At 39.2% G+C, this 21,996-nt stretch overlaps 1 protein-coding gene across 5 annotated transcripts in view; it reads left to right on the top strand.

The window, feature by feature from the left end:
* The window catches only part of Map3k4 (mitogen-activated protein kinase kinase kinase 4), a 157,151-nt gene that overhangs the window by 31,938 nt on the left and 103,217 nt on the right, over positions 1-21,996 (top strand). For all 5 annotated transcript variants that reach the window (XM_063233097.1, XM_063233096.1, XM_003466360.5 and 2 more), the window contains one exon: positions 15,425-16,359. In XM_063233097.1, coding sequence (XP_063089167.1) covers positions 16,223-16,359 — 137 coding nt within the window. In that variant the 5' untranslated portion in view covers positions 15,425-16,222. Of the gene's footprint in view, positions 1-15,424; positions 16,360-21,996 lie in introns of those variants that run through there.

Below are 21,996 nucleotides of genomic sequence, written 5' to 3'. Positions count from 1 at the left end.
CAAGGACCAAGAAAATACTGCATCCATTTTAGGCTGCACAACAGAGAGATGGGAGGAAACTTAGAAATTATTCAAAAGAGTTGATTATGCTGACCGGAGGCCAGAGGTCTGAGCATCTCTTGGGAGCATGACTATATGCAATAGAGCAAATATGGGGGATTTCCTGCTATCTTCTCTTTGAAGGCAAATATTGTTTTCACTGTTTTGCTTTGTTCTGATCAATTGTCTTATTCTATTCAATATTCTGTTTTGACAGGTTTTTATAATGTTCTGGTTTTGGTCTGATTTTGCTATACTTGATGGAATGGACATCTATTGTGAAAATAACAAGATATATACCATGGTACCTATTACTGCTACTTCAGTATCCTGCCCTGAAGTTCTGTACCAATTTCACTGCATTATTTTAATTGGCTTTGTTCTGTCTTGTTTTGTTGTATTTTACTACTTTCTAAATAAAAAATAAAAAGAAATTATTCAGAAGAGAGTGACAGACATGACAGCCTGAGAAGACATACATAATGAGCAGGGACTAGAGAGATTCATGTTAATTTCCAAGAGGGAGAAAGTCAGTCAGGATTTGTATGCTTGAATGTGTTTGCACAGGGTAGTGGCACACAGTGGATACAGCTCAGCTGATGTTGCACAGAATGAATAACATTTACATGGTCTTACATGTGGATTTAGGTTTATGATAAGAAAATTTCTTCTCCACCTGAGTTGTCAAACATTGCCCAGCTGCAGGGGAAAGCTGGAAGTCATTTGTCAGGCTGTGCTTTCAGCTGCCTGTGAGAGCTGGGGGTGATCCATGTAGGTGAAACAGAGCTCTTCCACACAGGAGAGCAGCACTTCAACATAGCTCTCTTCCCTAGAAATGTTGATCTACAAGAGGCATTTAAACAATAGCCTTCTGGAATTCAGGATGCTTCATCTGTATGTTATTCATTCTCAAAACACACTCAAGAAGTAGAAGTACAATTATTCTTTTTTGTAAGAGATAGTTTGGGAAAATGAGATAGAGACTCAAGAGACTGGGTCTTAGTTACAAAGATGGACCCAGGATCACAAAGAAAAAGCTTCACACTAAGCCAAGGCTTTTCCTCAAGATTCTGAGACAATTTGCAGGAATAAAAGTTTTGAATGTTAAGCTTTCTGAATTGCAGTGATTATACTTTAATTCAAAATTCCTTGCACTGAAAGTGCCTGCAACTGAGTCAGGGTTTCAGGTTTCCACAAGGCCACTTTCCAGGAGTTAATGGAGGCATATAAAAGCACCATGTTGCTAAACAGTAGATTTATAGAACCCAGAGGATGTAGAGCCTTCCATATTCTGATGCAGATCAGAAGGCTAGTTCTTCTGATCACAGTGACAAGATTTTGCAGCCTAAAAACAGTTGTGGTTTATTCATTTCAACAAACTAAAATTTTTGCTCCAACACAAATGTCTCAGTAAAACCACTGATGCTCAGATCCTGAAAACTATGAGTAAGTGACACTTACCACCCCAGAGGCGGTTTTTAGCAGCTGCATGTGTGATGCTTGGAAAATTTCAAAATCCATTTCCATCAGATATTAGGACTACTACGACTCTTACCGACATGACCATGACTTGCTTGGATTCACAAATGTTGAAGTGGCTTTTAGGTATTTCATACTGATTTTTTAAAAGAAATACTAATGTAGCTTTAGTGAAAGGACACTGTTAACATTAGAACACAAAATGAATAGCAGTTTAAAGTGAACAAGAGAAATTTCTGGCTTTATTCATTGAAATGTTCAGAAGAGAACAACAAAGGTTTCCAAAAGATCTTTCCCACTGTGTCTCCAGTGGATAATTTGTGGACACTTGGGATTGGTCATGGAAGTCCTTTTTGTTTGTCAGAAATCAGCTCAGAATCAATAAAAGGCTATGATTGACCTTGATAAAATAGATAACTACTCACCCTTGCCTTTTTGCTCATCCTACTTATAACCAGTCAAATACATTATGATTGATTCCTACTGATGTTCTTAGGCCTCCTGGTGCCCTGCTCCTGTCTGAGCCATCAAGGAGGAGATATGGTGCTTCAGAAATCTGATGGCTTTATCATTTGACTATTGAGTCTTTTCCATACGCTAGTTGTAAAGGACAATGCAGAAGAAATGATAATCTTTGCCTATTCCTACCCCCCCAAAAAAAGATTAAATCCAGCAGAAGGACAACAAAAAAGTGGCCATGTGGGCCAGGAAATTGGGCACTTGGGGGAAAGATGGCCTGCCCCCAGAGACTCATCATGTGATACAGACCAGACTGAGCTGGCTCCCAGAGGAGGGAAGACTTGGCTGAAAGATAGTAGAAAAGGCATTGTTTGACACTGTCACCGAAATACCACGCCTGCTTGTTTTATATCCAACTAGATTTCATAGTCCCAGGGATAGTGACCTTTCCCTCCATAGCCAGCACCCAGCTGTGCATACAGTAGGTGAATAATAAGTGCCTGAGGAACAAGGTTGTGAAAGTGTTCAAAAGGAGAAGTTAACTCCAACTTACTGAAATTGTTCACGTTGACGAGACGCATCATTTGAAAAAAATCTTGTTTTTAATCTTTGTTTTTTTGTCCTCTAAACATCTCAGCAAACATACTTTTGAAAAAACTAGAGATTCTTAGTGGTTATCTTCAGTTGTTACATGTTTTGTGTTTTGATGTCAACAATATTCTTTCTTAGGATGCAAGGTTTTTTGTTTACTTTGTTTGTTTACAGTATTTCCAATAAAATGTGCCTGAGAGTCATTTCTACAAAAAGGAAGGAGGCTGATTTGCAAGACATTTGTTGGATGAATTGTCTTTTGGGTTTTATATTTTCGTTTAAATGTTTCGGAGAGATAACCGAATTTGGAAGCCTGATGGTGATGGGCAGCTAGACCCGATCCCAGGTGTGAAGAGGATACTGAGATTGATATGCACGTTTGTGCAATCAGGGCAGAGGAGGGCCAGTAACAGGGCTTCCTGCTGGAGCAGGAACCAAAAAAGAAACTAAACAAAAAAACAAAGGCAAAGGGAAAGCCGATGTTGGAAGGCAGGGATTGTCTTCAATCTCATGTGTCATGCCTGTGTTCACGTGTTAAACAGCAGCTCTTCCTTTGCTTTGGTAAGCACCTGCATTTCTTGTTTTCCAAGAGGAAATGGGAGCACACCCAGAACTTAGGGGAGGAATCAGCACAGGCTCCCAGGCAGCTGCCCTTGTGGGCAGTGGCTTCTGCCAGTTGGTAAACAAGTATAGTGATGATCTGTTCTAGCAGTACTGCTGGTCTGGCAGGCGGCAGAGGACTTTGAATTGAAACCCTCTGACATGCCACAGCCTTGCATTCACACATTCCTAAGCACTCTGTGAAAGGGGAACTGGGAACGCTCTTGTCTGAGATGAATGAATCAGACTCACAACTGCCAGCAGGGAGCAAGATTGACAGTCCGCAGCCCTGAATTCTCAGTCCAACCGTAGAAAGGGACGCAGTCTGGGCCTCATCCTTGCTGTGTGCTGCTACTCAGGAACCCCAGCAACTCGGAGATCACTTGGCGTAATCTGCCCTCTCACCGTGACACTTTGATCATACTGAGGATCTAAAATTAGGACTCCAAAGTGAACAGAGTGATTCGAGGGTGGTAGGGAGTCACTGGATTTGCACACAAAGTACAGATTGACATCTGAGGCTCTTTGCTTTCTAATCCCCACCGTCCTTCCACCCTGTCACCCAGAGCCTCTGAGCATCTCTGCGCTCACGTGTGCATGCACCTCTGTTCCCGGCCTCTCCCTCTGGGCCTTCCCCACCCTTTCTGTCTAGTGATGGCCCACTGGTCTCTCTAGGCCCTGCTCAGTCCCACCTCGCATTTAGAGCTGTACACTCAGCTTCTGGAGTGGTCTTCGCTTGCCTCTCCTCCCAGAAATGTCAGTGAATGTTGCTTTGGAACAATCATGACAGTTCACTGTTCACTGAAGTCACTTCGCCACAGCAGATGCACACTGAGGGCAAAAAGGCAGCACAAGAGCTAAAATGACAATTAGGCTTTAGTTTGTACATTCATGTATAGTACTCCTAACATGCCTATAAACTTTATACAGCATGTTTTGATAATTATAGATAATAATTATCTACTTTAGTATTGAAATGTATTATGTATATATAATAAATATATTAAATGTAGTACATTTTAATAGTTATGATATGCTTATAAATGTATGACTTTTATGCTGTTTCTAAATATAATCTAAGGCACCACCAGTTATTTTATAGATGCCTAGGTTGCATCATAGGGCCTGGTTAACTGAGCCCTGCATGAGGCCTAGTGATCTGCATTTTCATATAGTACTTCCAAGGTTAGTGGTGCAGCCCTAGGCCACTCTGGGAGAAGCACATGCCAGGGATATGTAGCATTGATCTTACCTGCCCTACCTGCTCTCTTTTTATTGGACTTGTCTGTCCTTGTGATGGATTCCCTGAGATCCCCATGCGGTAGTTATTTTGTATGTCACTGTGAATTACAGTGCCCAAATATATGGGCATTGTATATGGTCAAACATTATTGTGCATGTTTCTGATACTGACATCAAATTGGTAGACTTTAAGTAAAGCAGATGGCTTTCCATGATGTCATTGGCCTTATATAGACAGTTGAAGGCTGAGTGGAAGAAAAGACAGTTTTCTCGAACATCAGAGAATTCCGTTTGCAGTCTGCCATTGGCTCTTCCTTGGGTGTCTACCCTGCTGGTTACCCTGCCAGTTTTGGCATCATCAGCTTCTAACATCATGTGAGCTAATTCCTTAAAGAAAATTGCTTTTCATATTTGCATATACACATGATGTTGGTTGTTTCTGTGGTGAACACTGACTAATATACTCCATGAGAATTTGAATTCAGCTTTTCACTGCAAAGTATATTCAGTGAAACCCCATGCCAGTGACTCCCGGTGTGTGAATCAAGGTCAGCCTTCACCAGAACAACACAACATCTTTAAAGATACAGGATCTTAATCCGCATCCCCAGAGACAAAGTTTGGGTGGGCACTGAAACTCACATTCATATAACAAAGACACTTTTTGGTATGTGACTCTAATTAACTTTGAAAAGTAAGTTGCTCTAATGTAGTGTTCCATGAAAAGCCCCAAAATAATCATAAAATCAATTCTCTTGGCAAGAGAGTTAACAATTCAAGGGAGATCTATTTTGGAGTATATGGCCATAACAGCAATACAGTGACCCACTGTCCAGGGTTGCATAGTGTCACCTGAAATGCATGTCTTTCCTGGAACCTGAGAATGTAAAGTTCTCAGGTTATTTATATTTAGACGTAGGGTTATAGCAGATGTAATTACTTAAGATGAGGTCATACTGGAGGAGGGTGGACCCTTGATCCAGTCTGACTGGTGTCCTTAGAAGAAAAAAGAAAAGAGACATAGAGACTGAAATTGAGGGAAGGCAGAAACCAAGGCTGGAGTGCTGCAGCTCTAAGCCAAGGACTGCCAAGGACTGCTGGCCACAACCTGAACCCAAGAGACAGACGTGAAGCAACCCATCCTCTAGAGTCCCCAACAGGAAACCCACCCTTTTTATGCTTTAATCTTGGACTTCTGGCCTTCACAACCAGGACAGAATACACTTCTATTATCTTAGGCCGCCTAGTTTGTAATATATGGAATGTTTTCAGCCTTGCCATAGTGGTCCAATCTCAGACCACTTAAATGCAAATCTAGGAGAGGAATTGGATAAAAGCATCAGTGTTGCCTTAAAATCTTCTCAGGTGATTCTAGTGTCCAGCCAAAGGAGAGTCTCATTGATCTGCGTCTCACTTTTACCAACCAGTCACTAACCTCTTTTGGTAATCCCACTGACAATAAATATGAACAGATTTTTAAAAAATGAGATATGAGCATCTTCTATGCTACCCCTATAACCCTGTGTAAGTGCATTCCCACATGCATCCTCCCATTTAGGAAGACATTTTGCTTCATGGGTCATTGCCAGGTTGGTGTCCTCCCCCTCTATGAACACCTTTCTTCAGCACAGATTCTTTCTGCTCACATGTGACTTCCTGGCATGGCTAGGATTCCTCTCTCCTCTTGTGCCATCCCTAGGGTGATTGTAGCCAAGAGTCACAGGGGAGGTGGCTTAAGACAGCAGAAGTGTGTGCTCTTACAGTATAGGAAGTGAGAGTCTAACACCAGGCTATCAGTGGGGCCGCACTGTCTCTGAGGCTAGGTGAGTCTCTTTCTACCTGCTGGTGTTTGCAGGCTGTGCTTGGTGTCCTTGGCTTGCAGATGCCTCATTTTAGTCTCTGCTTCCATGGGCAAACCCTCTTCCCACTGCACATGTTTCTCTCTTTGTTCTCTTTTTCCTCTAAAGATGCTACTTGAATTGAATTATGGGCACAGCCTATACCAGCATGGCCTCATTTGATTACATCTTTAAATGCTCTACTTAAAAATAAAATCTCATTCCCATACACAGGGTTGTTAGGACTTTGTGGTGATGGCCCCTCCAAAATTCACATTAAAATGTAAATCTTAACATGACGCATTAGTAGATGCAGCCTTTAAGACCCTAACCCTAACCCTAATCCTAACCCTAACCCTATCCTTATGAGAGAGCTGGAGGGAACTAGCTGCACCCTCTTTTGCTCCTCCACCCTTTCTGCTCTGTTAAAGTACACAAAGTTTGTTCTGTCCAAAGTCAGCTGTGTTCCAGATCTCGTAAGCAGAGAGCAGGGCCTTGCCACCACCAACCCCGCTAGCACCTGTTTTTGGCTTTCTTGGCCTCTAAAACTGTGAGCAATATATTAATGCTGTGTATAAATATCCAATTTCAGACATGAAAAAAATCAGCACAAAAAGTGATTAGACTTTAACATCCTTTTTTGAGGGACACAGTGCAACACACAGCCAGGATCACCACACACTTGCTGTTTTTACTTGGCAGGGATGTTTTGTTATCCTCATTTGAATTTAATGAGTCCCACTTTTCTTTTAAGCAGAGATGTGTTGTGTATACTGAGCAGATGTGTGTATTCCTGCTCTCAAAAGTGCAGTCCCTCTCCAGCAACGTCTACATCACTCAGAACTGAATAGAAATGCAAGCTCTGTGGTCCCACTTCGACCTACAGAATTGGGAATGTGCAGGGCAACAAGATCTGCAAAGGGCATAGGCATACTTCAAATTTTGAACAGTGGGCCATAAATAACAAGGAGTCAACTTCCTTTACATTCTTGGTTGTTGTGAACACAGTATGGCTTTGTTTAAATAAGAAAATTAATCATTATGTTTTCAAAATATCACCCAAATATAGTTATCTCCACTTATGTTCTGAGATGAATTCCAGATTTAAAAATGTTTTCAAAGCTGGGGATTTAGCTCAGCGGCATAAGCGCCTGCCTTGCAAGCCCATGGTCCTGAGTTCGATCCCCAGTACCGATAAAAAAAAAAAGTCCTTAAATTGTAATTTTAAATTATTTTTTTAAAAAGTTAGTACAGTCTGAATCATGAAATAAACCATGGCAAAAAATTTCCAATATAATTATTCCCTGTAGTAAATAATTCAAGCTTGGAGGAAGAGAGAAGAGAATTAATCTGGAAAAAATATTTCTTACTGCTGCCATTTTGGAAGAGAAGCAAAAATATAGTTGCTCTCAAAAAATGTCAAATGTACTTATGTACAAAGGTCTTAGACTTTTGGGTAAATATAATAGGGAGGAAGAGCTGGAATTAACTTCCTAAGCTTCCTAAGCATTAACTTCCTAAGCATAAGAGTATTCAGAACACACTTGCTTGTGAAACCAGGCAGTTCCGACACTGGACACCTTTATGACTGACAGAGAAAAGCTTTGTTCTGAGAAGAAGGTAGACTGACTTTTCAGGGTGTTTCCAACTCAAGGAAACTACTATGAAAATTCAGAGCCACACAGATATCTTTGATTTTCTAGAATATGATTCTAGGTCCTGAAGATAGTAACCGTGATAAGAAGAAATAGTACCTGCTTTTGAGAAGATCATAGGGGGAAAATGCACATGTAGCCAGCCAAGTACACAGCCAGATGCAGATAGTTGGTAGAATATGCTAAAATAAGGGTTTGCCCTACGTGCTATGGGGACACTAATAAAAGCACCTAACAGTCACCGTAGGGCAGATTGATGGCGGAGCTTGGAGAAGTGTTCCCTGAGTGAAGTGGGAAACCTTCAAGCAAAACTTGGAAGGGCAAGAGAGCAGAATCAAGGGGCAGGAGCCCCCGGCAGGCGGCGTGGAAATTCTTGCTGTTTAGTCACCTGTTTTCCTCTGTGCCTGGTCCCACGTCACACACGAAGCACAATGTGAAGGCACCCGAAGATAATTTAGGAACTGCAACTTGTAGTTTCTCAGTTCTTTAAACTTTGCACCTGGACATTGAAAGGGGAAATGAAAGGATGAGAATCAGGCAATCTTTTGATGTTTTGGTAGGAAACAACTGAAATTCTTGGCTCACCAGCGGAGTGAGCTTTCACACGGATTTCAACTTGTTAAGCTATCCATTCCTCACCTGGGCAGTCTTGGGCAGGAGAATGGAGAGAACAAAGCAGGAATGGAGAAATAGGAACTTTCCTGATTCATCCTTCTGTGCTTCCAGAAGAATGAGGCTTCCTGCTAGCACGTCTCTCCAAGCTGCACAGTCTCACTTCTGATATGCTGGGGCCACTTCCATCCCCTATCTTGTTTTTATCCCTTGGGATAACACATACTATTCTAAACTTTTTTGTTTTGTTTTGGGCCGGGGATTGAATTCATGACCTCGTATTTGCCATTCAGGCACTTAAGTCACTGAGCTAAATCTCCAGCCCCTATTCTAAACTTTTTAAAAGCAGATCACTGGTAATTCTTTGTCTAATAATTTAGGGTTATCAACAGGCTCAGTCTATACTTTGTAAAGAGGACAATGTTTGAAATAAGGAGTGATTTGTATAGTGGTGGAGAAATAACGAAATTAGGCAAATTGCCTCTCAGAAAAAAAACAGGAGAGTTTTATCTGACTTCCCAGTGCTCAGACAAGGAAGATGAGACTTACTATTGTAAGACTTACTATTGGCTTGGAATTAGAGATCAGAGTGGAGCGTTGGTCTTTTCTGGCTTGTAGATTGTGGACTTGTCCTTGAAGAACAGATTCAGACTTTGTTGGTGATGGGAGGGAGATCTGGTGATAAGGGAAGGCAGGGATGGAAGGGAAGGAAAAAACGATCAAGAGGTGTTTGTATATGGACCAGTACTGCATGCTATTCTGTTTTTCATATCTTCCCAAAAGAATTATAAACATCATGTCACATTAAAAAATTTTAAAAAATTAAAAATGGCTCGGGATGTAGCTTAGCAGTGCACACTGCCTGAATCCCAACACTCCAAAGTGAAACAAATTAACAAGTGTGGTAACTAGTTCTTTGCTGTGTTTTACTAGTAGGGAGAAATAGATGTTCTGGTATCATCATGGAAAAAAAAAACGTGTATGATGTTGTCTTTTGATTTTTCCCACTAGAAGTGAGATTTTCCTTCTTTTATGTGTGCGGGAATGGCAGAGAATCATGAAGCAGTTTGGGATTTCTCTGATCTTTTGACTCTGCAGAGCTGGGTAGAGTATAGAGGGTCAGGGCAGGTGAAGCCTCTGAATGTTGCCACTGGAGCATTCCTGGTGGAAGAACTTACCACTGCCACTAGGCAGGGAAGAACTTATTTTAAATAAAATGCAGCATCATGCTATTTAAATACTATGGTAGCCAGGAAAGTTTTTTTTTTTCCCAAACCACAAAGACATAACTGTATTTATTGAATGGCTTGGCACAAAAATTCTTTTGGAATCATGTTGCCACAAAATCCATAAAATTAAACTTTTGCTTATATCCTAGTCTTGATATGATGGTAAGGTGGTACAACAATCCCCTTTGCATTGATGTATGTGTGAGCATGTTCTCTCTCACACACACTCACACAGATGTACATAATGGTTTGAAATTTCATAATAATGCTACTCTGTGCCTAAGGTTTATTAGTTTTTTGGGAAAGCAGAAAAAACTTACATATGAATATGTACCTGATTTTGTTTCAAAAATGATCTTGAATTTAGTGATAAATAAAGTTAAGAATGTTACAGACTTTGACCAAAACTGGATCTTCAGTAGAACTTTAGCATTTGTAAGTCATTTTACATAGGAAGTTCAATAAAGGCTATGTGAATTTAATCTCTCTCCTCTCCCTCGCTCTTTCTTTCTTCTTTCCTGCCTTCCTCCCAATCTTTATTCTTGTTTCCTGGTACTGGAGATTGAACTCAAGGCTTTTACACTAAGCTACATTCCCAGACCACCAATCCTCCTGCCTCCTTTGAGACAGGGTCTCACTAAGTGGCAAAGATTGGGTTCAAGTTGTGGCCCTCTTGCCTCAGTTTACCAGAGGGCTGGGATTACAGGTCTGTGTTGCGACACTGGGCTGTGAATTAAGCCTGAAAGACAAAAAGAGGTAATTCTTTGAGGATATTGTTGTAATCATTTTACATGATTAAAGGTAATGAGGCCAAACATGTGCTAAACATTATGAAATCAGAGATGAAAGTGTAATTATATAGTAGCTTATTAATGTTAGAAAAGAACCCTCCTTCATAAATTCTTTATTCTCTTGTGGGCTCTATGACTGGGTTGAAGAAATCAATATAAAAGCTAACAAAAGAAAAGCATCAAAATTTTACTTTTTCCTATACATAGAGATTTTCACAAGAAATGATCAACACACAATGCTTTATACTTTTCAGACAAAGAACAACAACTTTGTGAGATAAAGACAGGATAAAGGAACATATAGGTGAGAGTAGAAAATTCGGAGATATTACTAAGAGACTTAGGAGAGGGGGTGCATGTAGAAGGCAGTGGAAATAAGGGTTCCTTCAGGGTGTTCTCTTGTTGTTTCAGTTCATTGTCATCCTAATTACCCGACAGTCATTGAGACATTTTTGGTGCTGTGATGTGAAGGACTTCCTTCCCGAAAGAATCTTTACTACTTGCAGTGTGTAGGAAAACACAGGCCAAATGGCCCTTTCTTAAGTTATGGGTCTTTGTTGAAATTTTATTTTAAAGAGAAGAAACAGTAAAAACAATGATAGAGAACTTCAAAACAAGATAATAGATTAATAATGGTTAATAAGTTGCATATGGTTATCTTCAGAGTAGTTGCTCAGATTACAAGATATAAGCATGAAAATTGTTTAAACAATATAAGCACAAACCTTTTCTTTCCATTAATAGAGATTAGTAGTATAATTACCTTAGCAAGCATGTGTGTTGATATATATATATTTTTTTCCTTTTCTTTTCTCTTTTCCCTATCCTACTTGTTCTTTCTTTTTGAGCAGTTTCTTCCCATTTTACAACATCTATTGTACATTTTGAATCTTATTTAGTTTTTCAGCTTCTTACACTAAGGAGACAGAATGATGTTTACAAATGTGAGTCTGATTTACTTCACTTACAAGTACAATTTCTTTTCTTTTTTTTTTTTTTTTTTTTTTTCTTTTTTGGTACCGGGGATTGAACTCATGACCTTGCACTTGCCAGGCAAGCACCTATGCCGCTGGTCCACAGGTATGGTTTCAAGGGGCATCTATTTATCTATAACAGCTTCAAGTTTATCCATCTATACAGCTGAATAGTACTCCACTGTATAAAAATACCACATCTTTTTCACCCATTCTTCAGTTGGTGGACATTTGGGTTGTTTCTAAGATTTAGCTATAATAAATTATGCTGCTATACACATGGATGGACATATATCACTGTGGTATGACGTTTTTCATTGTTTTTAGAAGATATCCAGAAGGGGAATAGTTGGGTTGAATGTGACCTCTAATCCTAGTTTTTTGAGGAGTCTCCACACTGATTTCTACAGTGGTTGTATCAGTCTATACTCCTACCAACATTTGTTATCAGTTGATTTCTTGATGATAGCCAATCTGTCTGGAACGAAATGAAATCTTAATGTTGTTTTAATTTGCATGTCTTGAATGACCAGTAATGTTGAGCATTTCTTCATGTATTTATTTGCCATTTGTATTTCTTTATCTGAGAAGTGTGTATTCATATCACATGCCCATTTTTGGATTGAGTCTTTGAATTCAGGAGACCTGATTCTTTTCAATTCTTTATATAGTCTAGATAGAAATTTTTTGTCTGAGGGGGAGTTGGCTAAAAATTTTCATATTCTGTGGGTTTTCTTTTCACTCTGTTGGTGATTTTTTTTGAAGTGAAAAACTTTTTGATAAGATGAAATCCCAGTTGTTGAGTCTTTGAAATACTTACTGTGTAGATTGTGTTTTGTTCATGAACTCTTTGCCTACTCCTAGATCTTCAAGATTTCTACCTACTTTCTCTTCTAGTAGATTTAGTGTTTCTGTGTTAATATTTAGATATGTGATCCACTTTGCTTTTAGTGCATGGTAATAGACATGAGTCTAGTTTTAGTCTTAGATATGTGGAAAGCCAGTTTTTTTTAATTAAAGAGGTTATCTTTCTTTTGTGAAAGTATTTTTGGCATCTTTGTCAAAGATAAAGAGGCTGAGTATGTTTCTGGCCATGTCTGCATCTTCTAACGTGTTCCACTAATCCTCAGGTCTGTTTTTTTGCTGGTACCATAATGATTTTATCACATTAGTTTTATAGGATAATTTCAAGTCAGGGATTGTTGATACTTCTTGGCTTGCCTTTGTTTCCCAGGATTGCCTTGGCTATTCTAGGTCTCTTCGGATTCCAAATGAATTTAGGAATGTTTTCTCTAGATATGTGCGGTGTGTTAATGGTATTTTGACTGCGACTGCATTACATCAGTATAACAATTTTGAGAGTATGGCTATTTTCACAATGTTGGTTTTTCCTATCCAAGAGCAAGGAATATCTTTCCATTTTCTAATACCCTCTTCAATCTCCTTTTTCAGAGCACTATTGTTTTCAGTATGGTTGTTTACTTCCTTTGTTAGATCGCTTCCTAAGTATTTCATTTTGTTGAATGCTATTGTGAAGGGGCTGTTTCCCTAACTGTGTCTCAGTGAGTGTGTTGTGTGTACATGAATGCTATTGATTTTCGAGCATTGACTTTGTATCCAAGTATGCCAATGAATTTGCTGATTAAATCTAGAAGTCTTTTGGTGGAGTTTTTGGGGTCTTCCACGTAGAGTATCATGTCATTCTCAGACTTCTTTCTTTCCTACCCTTAATCCTTTTATTTCTCTCTCTCTTATCTAATTGTTCTGGCTAACATTTCCAGAACTGTATTGAATAGTTTTGATAGTGGATATCCTTGTCTTGTTCCTGATTTCAGAGTGAAAGCTTTCAATTTTTGTCCATTTAGTATGATGTTGGCTGTTGGTTTTGTCATAGACTGTTTTTATCAGATTGACACAAAGACCATCTATTCTGATTTTTTGTAGGTTTTTATCATGAATGAGTGTTGGACTTTGTCAAAAGCTTTTTCTGCAGCCTTTGAGATGATCATGTGATTTTTTTCTTTGGTTTGTTGATATGGTGTATTATGTTTATTGATTCATGAATGTTGAATCAACCATGCATTCCTGGGATGGACCATTTGGTTATGATGTATAATCTTCTTGATGATTTGCTGCATTGTTTGCTAATATTTTATTAAAGATTTTTGCATCTATGTTCATTAGGAAGATTGGCCTACAGTTCTCTTTTTTGGTTGGGTCTTTCTCTAGTTTTGCTATCAGGGCAATATTTGCCTCCAAGAATGAGTTAGAGAGAATTGTTTCTCTTTCAATTTCATTAAAGAGTTTGAGGAGTATTGGCATTAATTCTCTAAATTTCTTGTAGAATTAGCTATGAATCCAACGGGACCTGGGCTTTTCTTTGTTGGTAAGGTTTTAACTGTTTTCAATTTCATTAACTGATATAGGGTTATTCAAAAGTTTTATATGAGGTTCTTAAGTGATTTCAGATTAAAGCAATCAATGTATAATTTGGTATATTTTAAGACGTTGGATCATTAACTGTTTCAAAACAATATTTGCAGAGCTCTTACTATTTATCAGATACTGTGCTGGACAGTTAGGTAGAGTAGACAGGAAGATGAATGGCATGTCTCCTGAAGGCATACACACTGTAGGGGGGACAGCAAAGGGAAGAACAGGATAGGATGTGGGGTGGGTGGAACCAGAAGGGGTGGATATTGGGAGAACCTGTTGGAATCCCTGGAGTCACAGTGGGAGTCTTTGGAGGAGGTGGATCAGAGAGCAGTATGCCTGGACCCAGAGAGGGGATGAGCCAGAAAGTTGTTGCACTTACACTGAGTGTTTAGTACCAGTTAATTTGAGTTGTTACAAGCGCTGCATTACGTGAGTTGCTAAATGTAAGACTGTGTGGATCCTGTGAAAACCAGACATTATCCTCTAGTGGACCCTGGAAAAAAGTGATAGTCCTGCTTGAGGCTGATTTGTATTTGTCCCGTGTTTCCTGCTTTAGATATCTGTGCTTAGTGGCTAGCTCACTGTCAGCAGTTGCAGTTAGTTGGAATACAAATTCTTAAGACTACATAGCATAAGGCTTTGTTAGAGGAGTGGCATTTAGCTTATTACTCTGTACAGTCTCTAATGCACTAACAAGTGCTCTGACCCAGCAAACTGCAAAGGAAAATTAAATAGATAATTAGATTTTCAGCAATTGGAGAAATACTTTGCTGAGCTTTCTTCACATAATGGAAATGTATTAGTAACTAGAAATTTGTAGTTTTTATCAAGATAAAAATCAGTTTATTTCCTTGAATACTTTAGTTTTGTTTTGCTTTGTTTTCTCTCTCCTCTTACGAGGCAATTAGCTGTATAGGAAAAAAAATTTGGTCTATTTTGCTCTCCAGCATTTTGTACAGTTCAAATCTAATACATACGTGCACTTAATGAGCACTTGCTGAATGCATGCTATTGAATACATAAATGTCAGTTCAGAAACACAGCACTCAGAATAGTACATATTACAGACTATTATAATTCAAAAATGGTGAAACTTTTTTAACTACAAAGAAATTTCTCTAGTATACATTGAAGTTAGCACAATGTAAGTGATTTTACAGCTAGCCTTCCAATCTTACCTGATTTTTATGTTTAAACTTCTGTCTGGGTCAGTTTTCTTACCAAAATTTATTCAAAAATTTGTTTTACTTATCAAAACTTAACTGAATAAAGTTTTTTTTGTTAAAAATCTGAATCAATGGAAACTTACATACGTCATTTTAAATGTTATTTTTTAATTGATTGAGGATTTCACTCCATGGGAAAATATGTGTGCATTTGCAATTGACTGCTGGGATGTTCCACATGCTAAGAAAAATGATGTATTGCAATTTTTGTAATTTTTCAATAACTCTTTAAAACTTCATTTTTCTTTTTCAGAATTCTTTTTCCCGCCAGTGTGGAAACATTCTAGTCCAAGAGTCTGGAAAATTTAACCTTGTGATCTAGTGTGGAAAGGTGTTCTTTTCTGCCTGGAGTATACCAGTCACTTCAATGGTTGGAGTTTCCAGAAACTTTATTTCAAGTCTCAAAAATCTGAGTTTTAGCAGCAGTATAATGGCTGGCGCTCTTCTTTAGTCTGACTTGTGGGTGTCTGGGTGACATCATCTCTATTTAGGAAAGATGGGATCCAGGAATGCATCAGCCTTTGGCGGCGGCGACCTACTGGCTTAAGTTTACAAAGCACTTAGCAGCAGAGGGAACACTTAGCAGCAGGATACACTATTGCCTCTTCCTAGCATTCCTGGTGCCCACCGGCCCAGGCCCTCGCTCAGCGGACTACTTGGAAGCCGCGCGAGCTGCCCAGGCCCCTACCTGGTCAAGATCTGCACCACAACTCCCCGCTGTCACCCGTCGCCTGAGAAAGGAAAGAGAGGCCGGGGACAGAATCGCGCTGACACCGACGGGTCACTGGGATTCGCGCTGCTCCGCTCCACCCCCCCCCCCACGTCCCCGCCCTTCAGATTCTTTCATCGGCCGCCGCCCTGGGAGGCTTGTCCCTAGCCGCCCGCCGTAGCCCAACCGGCTGCCGTTCTCAAGATGGCCGCGGCACGCATCGCTCCTGCGGCGGGCTAGAAGCGGAGGCGGAGCCGAGTCACTCCTGCACTCAGGGCTCGGGTCCTAGGCGCCAGGCTGCAGCTTATTGCCTGCCGCGGCCATGCAGGGCTCTGTGCACGGATGAGGGAAGCCGTCGACGAGCTGGTCCCCCCTCCCGCCTTCGCCGTCACCCCTGCCGCCGCCATGGAAGAGCCGCCGCCACCGCCGCCGCCGCCGCCGCCGCAGGAACCTGAGCAGGAGTGCAGCCAGGCGGCGAGGTGAGTGCAGCTGTGCAGCCGCTGGCTGCCGGAGCTCGATCGGGGGCTGAAGGGGCTTGGGGGGTTCTTTCTTTCAGGTGGGGAGGACGCATCCAAGCTTGGCAGCTGCGGAAGGGGCGCGGTGCAACCCTAGGAGCCGGTCACCGCGACAGCGACCTCTGTTCGGGTCGCGCGCCGCAGGGTCTGCCGGAGTGTGCAGCCCGGTGTCCCAACCTGCAGGCTAGTTCTGGACTCATTGAGGGCCCTGGGGACCGGGAGCCCAGCGCAGCACTTTTGCAGTGAGCTTCTGGAGCACTGGAATTCCTCATTTCTTTACTGAACGGAGGTGGTCTCTCACTCTGACCCCCCTCGAGGAAAGAAGACTCGCGAAGTCCGAGCACCCTAGCTTTTGCCCCGCATCGTCCTACCGCTCCCCCCTCCCCCCGTGTCTGTTGTCTCTCTGGGGGAGAAACAGCACTTTAGACTGATCAGATAGACAGGTTGCTTTCTCTTTCTGAGGGCCCTGTACAGTACTGTCCTTTAGTAGTAGCGTTGCACGTGCATATAAAGTAAGGGTTGATTTGTCTAAAACTTCGCTATGCAGGAAATCTTAAGATGGAACTTTCGTACTCAAAGTATTCAGCTGCATTTTGCCTCTTAGAGATCGTGTTAATTACTTTTTTATCTTTATTTTAAACTAAAAGCTTTCCTCTTAGATGCTTACGCTTGAATGTTCAAATACTCTATTACTCCTAGACCCTCTGCATCCTAGAGGCAACTTGCAAATTGCTGCCCCCTGTCCCCTATGATGAAACTACTTATACAGCTTCTCCCGTCCTGCGATCTTGCTTTGTATTGATTGGTTCTAGGAATAAATCAACTAAGTGTCCTTTCTTTTTCCTGTTTAAAGAAGTTTTAAATAAATCTGAGGTTGCATTCTCCCTTGTCATAGCTCAGTCGGCCCGAACGCATTTATTTTTATAAGCTGTGAAAAAAGTCATTGCTTTACTTTCTCAATTCTAAAATACTTCTGTGAACTTTTAAAAGTTTTTCTGAATAATGGTAGAGTGTGTAAGGAGAATTTCTTTTGAATTCATGTAACATTTCTTAGAAATTTTGTCACAGTTTATTATGTAAATTTAATAAATTTAGTTTTGAACAGTTTTGGCTCCTTTGAATTTTTTAAAAAAAATTTTGAATTCTTATTAAATGCTTAAAAGCTTAGCACTTATAAAATTACTGCTAGTAATTCATTTAACCTTTACAACAACTATGCAAGATAGGTCCTATTATTATCTATCTTTTATGAACAAGGTAACTTAGGCACAAAGGTTAAGTATCTTGTCTGGAGTTTCACAGCTCCTAATGAACAAAGGTCTGGTTGTGCATTCCATGCCTTAATTATCATGGGATGTGATTTCATTCTGTATAGATTAGAAATTATAATTTTATATAACTTCTGGGAAAAAATGAACATTTTTAGGTAAAAGTGAGAAGGGCAGAGAAATGAAAACGTGCTGCAAGTGCGAGTGCTTTTGCAGTGACAAAAACAAACCTTGATTTTGCAGCCAGCTTTCTGTCTGTCTTTGTTATAATAAAAATAGGTCAGGGTAATGGGCTTCATCCAACATTAAGTGAACAGCAGTGTACAGAACAAGAAGATCTTAAAAATATTTTTCTTAGCAACATTGCAGTTAATTTTACAATAGCAAATCTGTGAAACAGATTACTTGGTAAACCTATTGTTTTGTTTCTTTTATGCTTTCATCGTCATCATTTTTTCAATACACAGAGCTGACTTCTGACAGTCTTACTTTAGGTCTTTGGTAAAAGATGTTGTGGGGGTTCTTCAGTTGTCTACTTGAATTTCTTTTATATTTTTATTGTTATGTTTAACCATCTAAAAGAAGTCCAATGTGTACTTTCAAAATGTGATAACCTGAAACCTTTTAACATGCTGGAGACCAATAATATGATCATTTGTGATATCAGGTTAACTGGTTTTGCAGCAAACCCAAGTAAAGCTGTTCTGCCACCTTATTGATTAGGAAGGTTGTATTGATGCGCAGTAGACTTCAGGCCTGTACATGTTGATCTCCAAAGCTGTACTGCAATACACCACTGCAGCAGATGCCAGGCAGCCAGTACATCTGCTCTCTGTGTGCTTTCCTCCCCACGCCAGAGTTATGCAATGATTGAAGAACACAAAACAGGTTGAGAGGTGGTAGTACTTTATTATGCTTTTATTGCTTATTGTCAGTTGTGGATACTTCTTGTCCTTATTTTTGGTGAAGAACTCAAGGTGAGTGTGATGGTTGTTAGTGATTAAGTGTTGTAATAAACATTCCTTATTTCTGTTTTATGCTTCTGGGTCAGTTAGTAGAGTCCAGTAATTGCCAGACGAGCTATGAGCACTAATTTGAACAATTTACCTTTGTAATTTCTTGGATCTGTGCCCTTAAAAAAATAAATAAACTGAATATTAAGTCTACTGTAACCTTTCATTTAAAATATTTATATTAAGTAGAGCCTTATTGCTCTTACTGATCTTGTAAGTACATACCAGTGAATCTTACCAATAGCTTGTTTTTAAGCAATGTCTGTTACTTTATGTAATGGGGTTCTTGTAAGTTCAGTTGAATAATGGTTTCACTAATAAAATACCACCACTAAATACCACCACTCAGAGACCCTTTAATCTCTCAGTTTGAATGCCCGGCTTGAGCCTGCTTATTCCAGTTTGACATTGGATGTTACTATCATCAGTCTTGTGGAGCTCCAGAATGACCACGGTAGTGGTAGCTTTAGACAGAAATGATCAGTTGCCTGACAGCAGTGGCAAAAAGCTCTAGTGGTGGCAGAAACTTCGTGTTTTGAATTGGGACAACTTTGACTGGACGCTCTTGTATTGTTAGAAGTTGCTCCTTTTCCTTGTCATGAGTTTTCTTGATGTCTTACAAATCTTGTTCTGAGCTTTACAAAAATAATGGGAATATAAAAGTCTTTACTACTTTCTGGATGTTTGCCTTAATACCTTCCTATTACTTAATAATTCCTCATTACTCAATGATTATCTTTATATTTACAGTGTTCTCTTGTCTGTCTTTCCATTTTACCAGGTCGTATGTGTTTTGTTTAAAGACTTTAAGATTGCCTATCAGTTGGCTGCTGAAGATAGTTTCTTTAAAGAGAAGAGGATGGTTGACCATTCTAAGGCTTCCTAGGTTGGCATCACATCATATGAGCAAGGTGCAGGTGCTGAGCCTCACCTTCTCAGGCACAGCTGCTCAGCTTGGTCTGTGATAGATTGGTCAGCATGTTCTCTTGTCTGTCAAAAGCCAAAGTATAATTAAGAGATTGGTTGGTAACTGTGGCATTAGTAAGGGAAATGACTTGAATCATCTTAGTGACTAATGGTAACAGACCAGAGTGGTTGGCTTGCATTCCTGTCCAGCACAGCCCCCACTTCTAGTATGATAGGGAGATAGTTTTACTCCTAGGTTTTCATTCTTCTAGTCTTTGTTACACAGGCTGCTTTTTTCCACCTTGTTATGACTGTCCCTTGGTTGGGTTATAGTGTATTTTTAACCTTAAGATTTTAATTAGATTATGATAAACATTTCTTTTCCTACATTAATTTGGGGGATATTCTTGTTCCTTAAAGAAATTTAAGGAAACTTTCTGTGGCAGGATATATTTTACTAATGTAAGACTCAAAGGAACATCATAATCCCCGCACTTCCCATGAAAAATCCTTTGGCTTAGTTCCTGAAAATGGTATGGCACAGTTGTCAGTGGTTAGTGCTTTTGTGAAATTCTTTTTGAAAGTTGTGTTCAAAAAATATTACCATGGTAAGTTGTTTTCTGAGTTTAAACCATAACATTAAGTTGAAAAATAATTACAGTTCTGTGCAGCTATTAAAAGTACTTTTTTAAAGAATATGAAATTACTCATGCTAAAAGTCTTTTAGGAGAACCTGAATATTTAAAAAAAAAAATTCTCAAGTGCTTTTACTCTAGAACGTACCTTTCATTGTGTTCAGTGCCTGAAGCAGATGACAAAACAGTATTTGTATAAGATGCTGGCCTAGATTTGTGGTGCTAAGCTCCTGTGTCTCTACAGTGCTGTCACAAGTATCCTACCTCCCTGTCTTCCCTTGTCCCCATTGGAAGTATCTTTTTGTTGATTCTAGCTTATAATATAAGTTGAAGCTGCTCTCTCTCTCTCCACATAGACTCCTGACTGTAGGCGTAGACCTTTGACCCATACCAGAGCATTAGGGTTCTTTACTAGGATTTTTCAGATTGGAGCCGGGGGAGAGAAATGTACATTTTGAAAATTGAAATATAATCTGTGAAGCCAAAAACCACAAACTAGTTACCTAAAATTGTGGTCCCTTTCAGAGAGAGGTTGTTTGGTCTCAGGTAGTGATTTTTAAGTGCCAGAGGAAAGCAGGCTGAAAGAAGTCTTTGGTCAGTCACTTGTCTTTTTTGCTAGATTCATTCTCATTTCTTTCTTGATTTGACATGTGCATGAACATATTCTCTTATTTGTTCTTAAATTATTAATTTGGTAGAGCTTCTTAAAATCTTAATCATATTATTCCATTATAAAAAGTGTGCATAGAAAAAAATTGAAGGGTCATGTGCTATTTTTTTCCTAAAAATTTTTTTATAATATACTGATTTTTAAAAAAATAAATAGCTAATTTTAGGGACCAAATTCTTAACTGGTAAACTTATAATTTTAAATCTCTTTAGTTTGAATTACTATTTAAAATTGAAATTTGATGAGATTCCATGTGATACTTGAACTGAATATTCACTTCATCTTGGGTAACAAAAATGTAGACTAGAAAAAGTTTCAATAGTGACAAAACAAAGTTTTGCTTTCTGATATTTAAAAAATTTCTTTAATTTTAAAAGCAAAAAAAAAAAAGAATAAAGAAAGATGATACAGAATTTCAAAACAGAATAATAGGAGACTAACACTGGTTAATACATCGTGTATTGTTACCTTTAAAGTCATTCGCATTTAATACCTAGGCATGAAAAAATGATCAAACAATTGAACAATGAAAATACAAAGTATTCTTTTTGATGAGCTAACAGAGATTAGTAGTATAGTTATCATATATATGTATATACATGAATGTATATAGGGACGTATAATCTTTTTCCTTCTTTTCTCCTTTCCCCATCCCAGTTGTTTGATATTTTTATGTTATACAATTATTTAATATTTATAACTGTCCTCAATATGTATGTTAAACTGTTTTATCCTTTATCAGAAGTGTATTTGAAATGGCTTTGTTTTAAAAGGAACAGTCTGTTGGGAATAGATGTGTTGCGTTCATTCTTAGATTTCCACAGATCTCAGACTTATGTAATGGAGTGCCATTTGCTCTTAAATGTTTATTCACTAGCATACCAAATTAAGATTACTTTTGATTTACAGGTACATTCTCTTATCCTATTTTGCAGACATCAGTAAAAGTGTTAGGTTCATGGAACCTGTGAATGCTACGTTTAAAAGTAGCTGCAGGCAGTGCTATTAAGAATATATCAGGCATTCTATCAACAGTGTTTTATAAATGGACTTCATTTCAACATTATTTCAGAAGAGCCAAGCTATCTTTAGAGAAAGTAAATGCCAAG

The sequence above is a fragment of the Cavia porcellus genome, unplaced genomic scaffold (genome assembly GCF_034190915.1).
Source record: "Cavia porcellus strain 051 isolate PalLab524CR breed Dunkin Hartley unplaced genomic scaffold, mCavPor4.1 scaffold_22, whole genome shotgun sequence".
NCBI classification, from domain to species: Eukaryota; Metazoa; Chordata; class Mammalia; order Rodentia; family Caviidae; genus Cavia; species Cavia porcellus.
Note: the sequence above shows the minus strand (reverse complement) of the source record. Positions and strands in the feature narration are given on the sequence as shown.